Source organism: Drosophila kikkawai, chromosome 2L (genome assembly GCF_030179895.1).
Source record: "Drosophila kikkawai strain 14028-0561.14 chromosome 2L, DkikHiC1v2, whole genome shotgun sequence".
Taxonomy (NCBI): Eukaryota; Metazoa; Arthropoda; class Insecta; order Diptera; family Drosophilidae; genus Drosophila; species Drosophila kikkawai.
This window is the reverse complement of record NC_091728.1, coordinates 21,194,646-21,207,936: the sequence shown is the minus strand read 5'-3', so window position 1 is coordinate 21,207,936 and position 13,291 is coordinate 21,194,646. Positions and strand designations below refer to the sequence as shown.

The 13,291-nt window shown below is 36.6% G+C and overlaps 1 protein-coding gene across 1 annotated transcript; it reads left to right on the top strand.

Annotated features, from left to right (window-relative positions):
• Nucleotides 1-1,410: 1,410 nt before the first annotated feature.
• LOC108072860 (ubiquitin-conjugating enzyme E2Q-like protein CG4502) lies at nt 1,411-12,833 on the top strand. The gene is made up of 5 exons (XM_017164176.3): nt 1,411-1,668; nt 10,856-11,426; nt 11,518-11,641; nt 11,700-12,049; nt 12,118-12,833. Exons 2-5 carry the CDS (start codon nt 11,065-11,067, stop codon nt 12,200-12,202), a joined length of 921 nt encoding a protein of 306 aa, XP_017019665.1. The 5' UTR covers nt 1,411-1,668; nt 10,856-11,064; the 3' UTR covers nt 12,203-12,833.
• The last annotated feature ends 458 nt before the right edge of the window (nt 12,834-13,291 follow it).

The window sequence follows — 13,291 nt, the reverse complement described above, 5'->3', positions numbered from 1 at the left end:
TATTTAAAAATCATAATTAACCAATGGGGAATAAAAGGAAAACATTTGTTGATTAGTACGTAGCGGCTATTTTTGATTGTTTGCCTATTGTGTATGGGTTAAATATACTATATAAAGTATCCCTAAAATAACCGATCTGTTGCAGAACGAAGCGCAGTATTGTATCCTTTGTGGAAATCAAATAATCCAAATTTCCACTCCAACTGTAAAACGAATTACTTACTTAAACAAATACTCATAATCAACTACAACAACTGTTATAATAACAACGGCATTTGGAATGTAGATTCTTTTTTCATAACTAAAATGGTTAAATATACTCATATTACTCGTATATAGAGACATATTCGTAAGTCAAGACACAAGCCATGAAAAGCAATAAACTGCAAACGGACTTGTTTGCTACTGAATTTACTTTATCGGTGTTCTAGACATTTATTAAATAAAATTAAACATAAAATATACAACTAAAGGGGAGTGTTTTTATTACATTTTGTAAATTTAAAAGTTTTTACAGTGGGGACAATACCAATAAGCTGAATAAATTATTTATAACTGATATTTGGTAACCTGAGAAATGTTAATAGAGTCAATATAACTCTTATTCGTATATTTATAATTTATTTTAATTTTATTTATTTATATCATTATTTTTTTTTATATTTAATTTTCGGGGGATTCCCCACGACAGAATACCTCTATTACTGAAAATATCGGATAGGGAACGACCCAAAAAATGCACCCTCTAAATTTCAACCAAAACCCAGTCATTAGACACGGTTTTTCCATTTGAATAGTGGGATTTAAATCTATTATCTTTAATTATTTTAAACTACTGAACCTTTTATTTAAAGGGAACACCCCAAATATTTTCTGTTCTACCTTTACCGATATTATTTCGATCTGGCTACTCTGGCCATTGCGCAGTGCACAGTGGTAGAGCTGATTTTAAGTGAAAAGTGGAAAAAAATTTTATTTTCAATTATAATAAAAAAAACATATTATTCAACTTTTATACAAAATAATAATAAAAATAAATATTCTTCGACTTTTTTATACAATTTTAATAATAATAATTATTATTTTTTTTTGTTCTATAAAATATGAAAATAATGATTATTATGATATGATTTTTATTGTAAAAATTATAACTATTATGAACACTGGCTTATGCCCTTCTTCGTAGAACTTTGGTGAAAATGTGGAAACAATATAACAACCATAAGTAATTATGCCCCGGCTCTATATAAACCCAACCACTATGCATTGCCTAGAAGTCTGGCAGTCTCCAAGCAATTTCCAACAGTCTGGCAGCTTGCCTGTTGAAACTTACTGGCAGCTTTTTCTTCGTTTTCCATTCTCTCCTCTCAGATTTCTCTCCGCTTTCCGCGGATTCGCAGCGAAAAAGTGCAGCTAGTGGAAGGAAAAAGTGGTAAATCGGAAAACAAACTGCAGCGGAGTTTTGTTAGCGCGCAATAAATGAGATATAATTCGGCGAAGTCTGCGTTAAATTGCTAATTGCATTTGATTGATTTCGCGTTCGTTTTATTTGCTTGTTGCGCGAATTGCAAGACCAACTGCATAAATACAGAAAACCAAACTAATAGAAAAAACGCTGATAAGCACGATTCGTGGGAAAACAACAACAAAGGCGTATTGCATTTTGCGGTGAGTGTCCCTCTGTGTTGCGTCTCACGGCTATCGCTCTTTCTCTATCTTCCCCTGTCTCCTCTTACATGTATCCCTTTTGGGTTTTTGGCGTCTCACAACAATTTGCCAATTAAAAGCTTTTGACCTCTCGCTCTTGCAAGTAGAACTTTTGTGTTGTTTGAGCTCCTCTTTCGCTCGCTCTGCCGCTGCTCCTCCCTTTCTATCCCGTTTATTCCCCTTCGATTTTCAATTGAAGCATGACACTAACCGAGAACGAGAAGCCTCAAACAATACCGCGCGCGTGTGTGTGTGTTCTTGTCAATTTGTTTGTGCTTGTCCTATTCATTGCACTTTAGCTTTTGACATTGGCTTGGATTTATTTTTGTCCTCAAGAGGGCCACGGGATGCGTTCTCTGTCTCTCTTGCTCTTTCAATGCCAGCTTTTCATTGAACTTGATACTGAAATTTTCAAGTGTTCTTTTTGTGGTTTGTTTTTTGTAGTAGTAGTTTTTCAGGGCTACTGTCATGGTCAAATATTCCAAGATCGAAATCGGATTCTCTATTTTTTCCAAGTTTTAAATTGCATTTGCATTGTCAGGCTAGAGACACAAGATTCACCTTCTCTTTTTTTACATAATTCTATTTTTAATTTTTCAGTTTAATTATCAAAGTTTTTCGTGAAAAGTTCAGATACATCAGAGATAGGCTTTAAAACTCCTTCGGTGGTCTCATAAAAACCTAAACTTTTTATTGCTTTAATGAGCAAAGTTTTTAATTTTCACCAAGTTCTCTTAAAATCTCTAACCCAGCAAAAGCAAATGAAAAATCGCAGCTAAAAATACGAGGCTGAAAAATAAATATGAGAAAAACGGGCCCCCAAATAAAATGCAAAAACAGAACTTTTCCAGTTCGTTTTTGTTGGTTATTCAATTTCCATTCATTGTTTATTGTTGTTCTTGCGCTCTTGCCTCTTATTGCCCGTGACAGTTGAGAAGCAAGGATAAAAGGAAATTCCTAAAGCGGGAGATTGTGGAATATAAATCTAAGCAAATGAATAGAGCTCGGCACAACTGAAAATGCTCAAATTTTATTTACTGCTGACATTTTCACGCCCACCGATACGCACATACTACCAGCCTAGGACACGGCAGGCATACATACAAACATACATTATGTATGTATTAAAATATGTACATGTAGTATATAAGGACGAGGAAAGGCTTCTCCGCGCTATTTGGTATTCATGAATGAAATCAGAGCTCCACTTCAACGGCAACGAAAGGGAGAGAACAGAGGAGCTTCAACGCTAGAGAATCTGCTCATCTCCCTCCTCTCTTCCTTTTATGTCCCAGACTTTCCCGCTGCGTCAACACAATAAGATAGGCGCCAAAGCAAAGCATTTCATACTCTTCCTTTTACAGTGAAAACTACAAATTTATCGCCCACATTTTGTTATTAAAATATATTTACATTTTCATTCGTACATTCTCCAAAAGATATTAAATTTAATCATGTGCTCAACTGAAAAGTGATTATTTAACACCAATTCCATAATCTTCGGTTATTTGTTGCTTAAAAAACAGAAGTCCCGGCTAGAGCAACAATTAAAAGTGGAGAGAAACAGGCGGCGCTCTTGGTATTGTTTTATATCAGAACAGAAGTCGTAAACCACCTTCTATCTGTCTGTCTATTCTAAACTTTGCTTCTTTTATTAAATAAATATTTAATATATTTTTTGATTTGCTGGTTTTAAACGATTTTTCCCTTGAAAACCCATTTTTTCAATTTAAGCACTCTATCTTTAATCTATATATAATTTATAGACCCCATCCCATTATCCAAGTGTCCACTGCAATTGCTATCCTGCTCCCGACCTCCGGACATGCTGTGCATTTAAATCGCACTTGATCAGTGGAGCTTAACTTGGCGGGCGTATGTGGGATGTAGGATGTGGGTGCATCCAAGCTTTTATGGACCAGCCGAGTAGGCATTTTATTTTTACGGCTGAATTAATTTATAGATTTAACCCGGCGTACGCACCAATTGATTATGCATAGCCATGGAAATAAGAGTCCAAGTTGGGAAGACGGAACCCCAGATCCCCGGGGACTCTATAAATAGAAGAAAAGAGCAAAGGGTCGCCGGCAATTATATGAACTTTCCCCTTATCGCATGAATTTATGCATTTTACATGAGAGTGGGAGTGTTTTGCGGCAGGTGATAAACAATTTCCACCGAGCATAAACAATATATGGCAGGTGGTTGTGGCACCAAGTGCGTGTGGCCTTGTGTGTCCTTGTTTTTATTTTGCCCCCAGGTCAGCCATTGACGTCAGCAATGTTAATTTCCTTGTGGTGCAAAGGGATAAGTCATATCATAGAAGTTTGTCGATTAGGGCTCAGACTTCATATAAATAATAATAACTTATGTATATGGATTATAGACATTATTTTCTATAGTGAGTGTTGAAATATTAAGGTCTAGGATAGAACTTCATATATATACAAACAAGAAACGAAATATTCGAGATTTTAACATTATTTCCGATTAAGAAGTAAACCAAACTTCATACATTTTAGGCGGACCTTTTCGTATAGCATACTTTTCGAGTATTTAATGAGCGACTCTCCAAAATTTAATAACCAATCCCAACGTACTGAAAACGCGCAACAGCAGGCACTTGAAGCTTATCTCATGTGCAATAACCGGCTATCCCAAAGTGCTTAACTCTGACACCCGACAAAAGCCGAATTGACAGGTCGTTTCACACACGGGCTATAAGATATGGATGAAAGTAGATACACGGAAAGAATTCGAATAAATTTTCTACCTTTTAGATAAAATTTTAAAGTGTAAATTAAATTTTAAAGTGGAATAATTTCATTTTTGAAAAATACCCAGCTGCAGAATTATGAAGTATTTGGTTCTTTATTTCTTAGAAATTATTTCGACTTTTCATTTTTAATTTTTTACAAAATATTGCTTGTTTTTTTTTTTGTTGTGTACTTACTTGAACGTTGACCAGACTGAGCCGCAATTCCACCGCCAACGTCATCAAATGACGCGTATATATGACCATATCGACGCATTTTCGCGAAAGTATCGTATGTCGATAAATCCAATTTTACAGGAGAAGCTTTTTTGTGCTTTAATTTCTTAGGAAGCACTATAGAAAAGACAAAATTGAAACTTAATTTTTATCGGAACTATAGGGGTTTCAGCTATAATATTTCACAGGGTAGTGCGACATTAGGTGCCTAACAATTTTGCATTAAAATCTCAATTTCGAAAAAAAGCGACATACGATACTTTCGCGAAAATGCGTCGATATCCTCGTCTGCTGTCCATGTCAAAGTCCACTTTTAACCCACTACGAGTTGTGGCAGTCGTTGAGTTGTGTTGCTGCTTCTGTTGTTTTTGCCTTTGTTGCTCCCCCTCTTGTCGAAAGCAATTTCATAAATGGCTTCCGTTTGAATGAAACACGCGCCATTAGTGAACTAGGGGCCAAAAGTATTATCAAGGAGTGGAAGAGGACCTAAATCCTGACTGGGCTTTTCATCTTTTGGCCCGCGCCCACTCCCACTCAAGGAGTGTTGTCTAGGCTCTTGCTCTGTCTTTATTTTTATTTCTATATCTGCGTGCGGCAAACGCCTTGTGGGGTCTTAATAAAAACATATACCAAATATGGTGCAAACGCGAGAGAGAAAATGTTATTTTGAGGAGAATACTTTAGCTTTAAGAAGCAGTTTGCAGTCTCTTGAAAGAATATAAAAGAATCTCTGGAGAATATTTTTAGCATTTAAAATTCATTAAAGCTCTGTAAATATAAGTATAAATGTCTTTATTTATACGACTTTCTATATTAAATTAATTTCTACTATTTCATAAAACCCATTTTCCATAAATGTTTAGGATCTAGCAGTGTATCTCTAGCTTCGTTGGGCTTCCCTTTTTCAACACACATTTTCTGGGTTCGTGTTTCTATATATACTTTTGCGTTGTGCGCCATGTGTTATGGCGCCACATCAAAATGATAAACAGACCTAACTGAGACATATTCAAGGTCAGATGAGAGGGAGCAAGACCAGCATCCCTTCCTTATACTAACCACATATTTTTGGAGGACCCTAATGGGGTTAAAGTGTAACCATCAGTCACAGACTGTTAGTCAGTTATCGGGAATTATGGGGTATATATAGTATTGTAGTGTCTAAAGAGACAGTGTCAACGAACCTTGTCGAGAGACAAAGCACTTGGCTTTGGTTAGCGTCCAGCAGCAGCATCCAACCAGGAAATAAAGGAAGCTGATGGATGGATGCTGAATCCGATGGCTGGCCTTGATTAATGCTGAATGCACATTTAAAAGCTTTGCCATATATAGGGGTAGTCCCCTTCCCCAGCTTAATTCAATTTGCATGTGCACGAGGGTCCGAGTCCGAGCGGAGAATTGTTTATAAATAAATTAACAAAGCCGTAACAAGCGCTGGTGACCCTCGGACTTCCAACTAGAACAATGCCAGAGGTGCAGCATCAGCAGTGCGGGAAAGCTATGACCGGTTATGATATCCATTTGGAATTTTTTAATATAAAAAAAAGTATTGTTTAAAACTTTAAACATTTTTAAAACAAGCTTGATGATAAGAAAACATTTATTATACATCTTGTATTATTTATTAATTATTTTTAGCTTTATTTAAGGGGTTAACCCATTGATATTGGACATCACTGACGATTGGACAAGTACAAGATGACCAGCGACAGGCGCGTGGCAGGAACTGGAAAGGGACCCCGGAATGCCATCGCATCCAATCTGGGTGGGTGCGAGGTTGATGCAAAAAGAGGGGGGATTAATTGTCTGTGGGAGTGAGCGAGTGTGTGTGTGGGTAGGTGTTCGGTAATGGCGGAGAACAAAGAACCGTTGCAGGGGCCATTAGTCAGCCGCGCTCTCTCTCCCCGCCTTTCTTCAGCTTCCTTCTTTCCCCTTTGCAAATATTTCCGCATTTTTTCAACTACTCACCAAACAGTTGATTAACGAGCGATCTCTCTCTCTCCCTCTCTCTCTCCCTCTCTCTCTCTCACACGGTCATTACACTCAAATAAACCGTACTGTTTTTTTACAATATTAAAAGTGAAGGTAGATAAATATTGTATCTATGATATATATAATATTTTGTTAAGCCATGATAAATCACCTAGTTTTTTTTTTTAATTTATTCTAGAACTAGTTGGGAATTCTACGTAATTACCACCGAAATCTTTCCTATATAAGGAAATCTAAATAAAACACACATAATAGTACATTTTCCTAACAATTGTTGCATTAGAATTTCAAAAAAATGTGTATTAAATTATTTGAAAAGTGTATTTCCTGGTTTTACTTTCTGATTTTCATTTCGAATGCAATTAAAAAGTCAGTCAGCAGGAACAGAAATCAATAAATAAAACGCGTAAGGAGAGCAGGGAACTTGAGCAGCTCCTCCGTTCGCCTGCCTGAATTTTTCGCAAAACTGACACAGTTCTCATTTCTTTTCTTAATTTCAACATTTTTGCATTTTTCCAGTTCGTGTTATTGTTTTCTTTCCCCCTTTTGCTTTCGTGTTTGCGTTCAAAAATTTGCATGCGACAGGCGAGGAAATTTGCATGCAATGAAACAACAATAAACATGAGCCCAGTTGTTTATATTCAGAATGTATACATATTATATACTTATGTTTTTACGTACATTCTGAATAAATTGTGTGCATTTTCCGAAAAATCTGCTTGTATTAATTGTTGTGTTAACTTTTCCCCTAGGCAGGTTTTATCATGGTTTTAACTGTATTTTTGAAGGGATTAAAATGTTTGTAAAGTACAATATTGCTTTGTTTTAATCTAGATAATCTATTTATTGTGTGTTATGTTTCTTTAAATATCAATTTCTAAATTAAAACTTTGCCTCCATTAAGCAAATGTCATTAAATACCCATCAAACCTATTGGATTCCATTAGGTAGATCCTTAAAACGTGCCCGTCACCTGATTTAACGACTTCTTTGCTGTTATCTATATTCGGAATGGCAAATAACACTGATTTAGCCAGGAAACAGCTAGTGGGCTATTATTAAACAAGTCCTATATACATATATATGTATCTGCTGGGTGGGATAGGTCAGTTATAGAGTGGGTAAAATGCAGAAAAAGGGGTGAAGCGGGGTTATGACGAGGGTCATTCTCCATATCGATTTTCATGGCGCCAGATAAGATATATATATTTTTTGTGAGAGCTGTAATTTCAACCCGCACAGTCAATTTGTCGCCCAATCTATAGATACAAGTACTTGCATTAGGGTGGATCCGATATGGGAAATGATAAACTTCCTTAGAATATTAATATAGATAGCTAGATTTAAATATATAATGTAGAACAGAAGATACAAAAATATAAAACTATTTGAAATGAAAATTATAAATTACAGTTTATATAAATTACAGTATATATTTTGTACTAAAGTGAAGGATAGCACTTTGAAAAATAACTATTGTCAATCTGTAAAAATATATAGACCAATCTTTAAATATTTTATTAAAGTTTCTTTGCAAACTGTATCGACCAACCTTTAAATATTTGATTTATATTTTCTTTGCAAACTGTATCGATGCACCCTACTGCCTGGCGTATAGACATTTCAAGAGTCTGGGGCCGCGTTTGTGGAGGGAAAAAATATGTCAACCATTGTTGACATTTATTTGGTTAAATAAATGGTGAAAGAACTGTAGAAATGTGTTGCGCTGGTCTGCGCACCAGAAAACATTTCCCATTTCCATCCACATGAGTTCGGCACACATATCTCCCTGAGCTCTCCCCCCTTATGGTCTGCATTATTTGTGGAACCTGCCTGGCTTGGTTATTTTTTTCTGAGGACGATGCCTGTGGCGCCTTTGTTTCGGCCTCGGTCAGCTTTTATTTTTCCTTTTAAGTGCCCCTGGCTGAAAGCAAAAGTGCAAAAAGTTTCTCTAAAAATACTTTTAGTTGGGCACAAACACACACGAGCTGAGCTGCAGGAAGGAAATGACCTATAGCTGGCCGGAAAAAGGGAGTGAAGCAAAGAAAACTAGGGAAGGGACCTAGGAATAGTTCGAACCTTGATGAACTCCTAATGAGTCGGTCTTTGGGAGTCAGTTTCAAGGAATGGAATCCTCTTGTCCAGCCCGTTTCATTAATCCATCAATTATTCATAATTTGCAAGATTACGGGAGAAGTTCTAAAGCCTAGAGCAATGTGTTATAATTTTCGGGAAAAAGGAAAAACTTCCATTGGATTGGAAATGAATAAAAGATGAGCAAAGAAAGGAGCCAACGTTGGGGTAATAAATTATGAATAATTGTTGGGGAAATGTGTTAATGCACAACAGAAAATACAGGAGCATGTTTAATAGGCTAAAAATGGATAAGCCTTCAGCAAACTGAAATATGTTTTGGTTACAAGTTAGGTAAAATAAATAAAATATAGTATTACTTTAAAGAAGGGCAAGCAAACATGTCCTATATTGTATACATTATTTTATTCTCTGCCGTCTCTTGTTTGGCAAAATTCCTTAGATTCCCCCGAAACTCGTTTATCTGATCTCTCTGCTCTCAACTTGGCTCACACTTATCCGACCTTTTATAATAATAATAATAATGGTCTCTTAGCCATCCCACCCACGACCATAAAAACGGAACGCCCACAACGGTTGTCCTTGGTCACCAAGTTCCAGGTCTTGGCTTGTGCCCAGAAGCCCTGGAGTGACCCCCGGAATAATCCCCCCTTTGAAGGCTCGTGCACTAAGGGCCAAAGCTAATTATGCGCAAGGCAAACACTTTGGCGAAACCACCACGGTCAAAACCTCGTCGTCCATATCACGGCTCGGGCGGGATTGGTCAAAGTCAGAGAATAAGGTGGTTTCTGTCACGCTGGCAACCACTGAAAATTGGTAGTGTCAAAGGCGGCCAAAGACCGTGCCACTCTAGAGGCTGTGCAAACTTTTGTAATAGAGCTTGTGCGCCTCGAGCACAGAAACCGAGTTCTTCTTCTATTTTCAACCAATTAGTTAAAAATATATAAACTTAAAACATAAAATGCATAGGAAAGCAAAATATTTAAAATATATTAGAGCTGTTTATGTGTTTTATTTCATTAATAGTTCTTAGTTTCTAAATTCAAAATAAAACACTAGACAAGTACTTTAGATTCTATGATACCTTATTAATTTTGTGTGCCCTTGCGTGTAACCACATAATATTTGTATGATTTCGTTATATTACATCTTATCTTTATAGCTCCTTGGCAAATTTTCATAATATCTTTCCCATGTTTGTTATCACTTAAAGCTTCCTTGGAAATCAACTGGCTTGAACGAAATAAGTTTTTATGTCATCCCTTTTCCTGCGGCCGCATTTATGAGTTGTTTTGTTTTTCCTTCCTTTCTTTTTGTGGTAAAACGGCTGTATTTAACATATTTCGTTGGCTGCTCCTCGTTATTCACTTGAAAAGTTCGCCAAGGATGATGTGTTTGTGCTCATGACTGCGAGACATGGTAGAGTAACTCCCCCTGGTTATTGTTGTGCGGGCGCCTAGTTCAAGGTCGCAAAATTGTACGGGAAAGAAGGACTACTAAAATATGAAAATTGCTTGAGGGGAATCAAGTTCCAAGCTAAATGGCATCCTTAACATGCACAAGTATGTTAATTTTATAAAGTCAGCCCCAAGAAAATGCTAATATGGTCATTTTGTAGACGACACACATATGTATGTATGTAAGTAGAAGTAAATATAGAGAAGACAATAGAATATGTCTATGGCTTTGGATTTTATTGTAAAGGTGTCCATCAAAATTAAAAAAAAACAATTTTTTATATATTAAAAAATTGTATAAATCATATATATTTTTGATTCGCCTTTCAAGACTTACCAGAGTGCTCTCCTATAAATCAGAATTTTTTTTTTTCGTGGTTCTCTTTGGATTCTTAATTCTGGAGAGAAATCACTCTTTCTCTCTCTCTCGCTTTGCTTGTACATTGCAGGCAAAGGTTGGAATATATGGCAAATGAAATATAGGAAACACTCCGTGGATTTTAATTCTTAATGTGTTTTAATTGGTTTTTAAGACAAATTTTAGAAATTTATAGCTCCTCATTTATAAGTCCACACATAATTAAATAATTCTTTTCTTTCTTTCCCATTTCAGGCTTAAGTCATAACCAAAAACCACAAACAATTTAATGAAGAAGACTGAACAACCACGACGCCCCACACAATAACTTGTAAACTATAGGAATTCAAAAGCCACCACCGCTCAAAACTAAACCTAAAACCACAAAAACAAAGCACAAGAATTATTATAATAACAATTGACAAGGAGGATAGACCAAGCCCATAGCCAAAAAGCTAACAAAGATGTCATCGCGTTCCAAGGAGAGAGTTGTCACGGCATTCCGCAAAATCTTCCACAAGTCCAGCAACAACAACAACAACAACAATAATAATAATAACAACAACAACCATAATAATAACAACAATAATAATGACAAAATTGATGGTGCCACTGGCAGCAGTCCGAATATAACCAATAACAACCACGATGCTGCTGCAGCGGCAGCTCCATCAGGTGGCGGAGGAGCAATGGGCGGTGGAGCGGTGGGCGGAGGATCGGGATCTGGGTCCGGAGCTGCAGCCGCCTCAAAGAATGCTGTGGTGCGTATGGCAGCCGAACAGGCTGTTTGTGATTCACCAGGCAAGCGGCGACGACAAGATCACAAGTAAATACATGTCAAAAATTAATATTTAAAACAAAAGCTATATCAAACTGCTTTGTTCATAACCTTCTAACTTTACTATCCATCTTGGCAGGGTGGCGCCGACAACGGGACGCCATCTGGTGGCCGCGCCGGATCAAACGATCCGTTCGCGGCGTCTCATGAAAGAGTACCGTGAAATGGAGCGGCTGCAGTGCAAGAACGATGCCGTCTTCACAGTGAGTCAAAGTAGAAATTACCAAGAGTCTAAGCTTACCTTCCCTCCTATCTTCGCAGGTGGAACTCGTCAATGACAACCTGTTTGAGTGGCATGTCCGCCTTCACGTGATAGATCCCGACTCACCACTTGCCCGGGACATGGTTGAGATGGGCGTTCCGGCCATCCTGCTGCATTTGAGCTTCCCCGACAACTTTCCGTTTGCCCCGCCTTTTATGCGTGTCGTGGAGCCGCGCATCGAAAAGGGTTATGTTATGGAGGGTGGGGCTATTTGCATGGAGCTACTTACGCCCCGCGGTTGGGCCAGCGCCTATACGGTGGAAGCTGTCATCATGCAATTCGCTGCCAGCGTTGTCAAGGGTCACGGACGGATTACGCGCAAGCCAAAGAATGCAAAGGAGTTTACTCGGTGAGTCTAAGGCCTGTTGGAATTAATATATTAATTCGAAATAATTCAAATATTAATATTTTTTGCAGTCGCCAGGCGGAGGAGTCGTTCCGTTCGCTGGTAAAGACACACGAGAAGTACGGATGGGTGACGCCCGCTTTGGCCGATGGCTAAGGCCAACCGACTACCCAAGATTCCAGATACCAAAACCGCGATGAAACTCCGCTCAGATGCTCTGCGTTTGCCAACTCAACACAACAACAACAACCAATGCAATTTAATATTCAGTCGTCGCTCATAGAAATGCTTCACCCATCATTACATATTACCCATCACCAGTTGCGATAGGTTCTCGCTGGGACATACTTCTTAGACAAGTAACGAACGATTTCAATTGCTAAACCATCCAGAAAGAAAGCCCAAAGGAGGAAAAACACAGAAGAAACGCATCAAGCAACAAATTAGCTTAATATGTATTTTTAGCTCGTAGACAAAAAAGCAAAATGAAAAACTTTCGTCGAATACAGAAAAAAGAAAAGGTTATTTAAGTCTTAAGTATTATATTAGTTGAAAAAAGGAAATTTATGTGAAGCGTAAAAAAAGAAACCCAATTTCCCATATGGCTTACAGATTTCAATTAGTCTGATATCTTGGTTCCGACTGTGTTACTTTATAATTTCTTGTGATTTCCGTTTACATTTAACAATGGAAAAAAAAACTAAATTACAACGGATGCTTGTAAAACACGACTATGTTTTCTTAAGTTTCGCATAATAAATAAATATAACATGTGTCTATAAATGCATTTTAATGGTGTCTTCAAATATATTTTTAATTGGATTTTTTTTTATATATATTAAGTAATTTTTGTATTGTGTATTTTTTAGTCAGTATTTAGTTTTGGAATAGGAATATTTATTTTTAAAAACACGCAAAAACATAAAGATTGGAATTTTTTAAATTTTAGTCTAACAACTTTTTTTTCTCACGTATTTTAACATTTAAAGATTTTTTTTTATTCAAGCGTTACATTTTTTAATTGCGAAATTTTTGTGAAATAATATTTTAAATATTAAAAAAAGTTTATTTTATTTTTTTACGAATTTTATTTTATTTGAATTTTTCATCAGTGTTTTTTTATTAGAAGTGATTGTTTTTGTTATTTATTTAAGCCGAAATAATTTATGTTCGTGCCTTGTATAATATAAGTACACTAAAAATTCTATTCAATTATTTGTAATTTCTTTTTTATTTGTATTATTT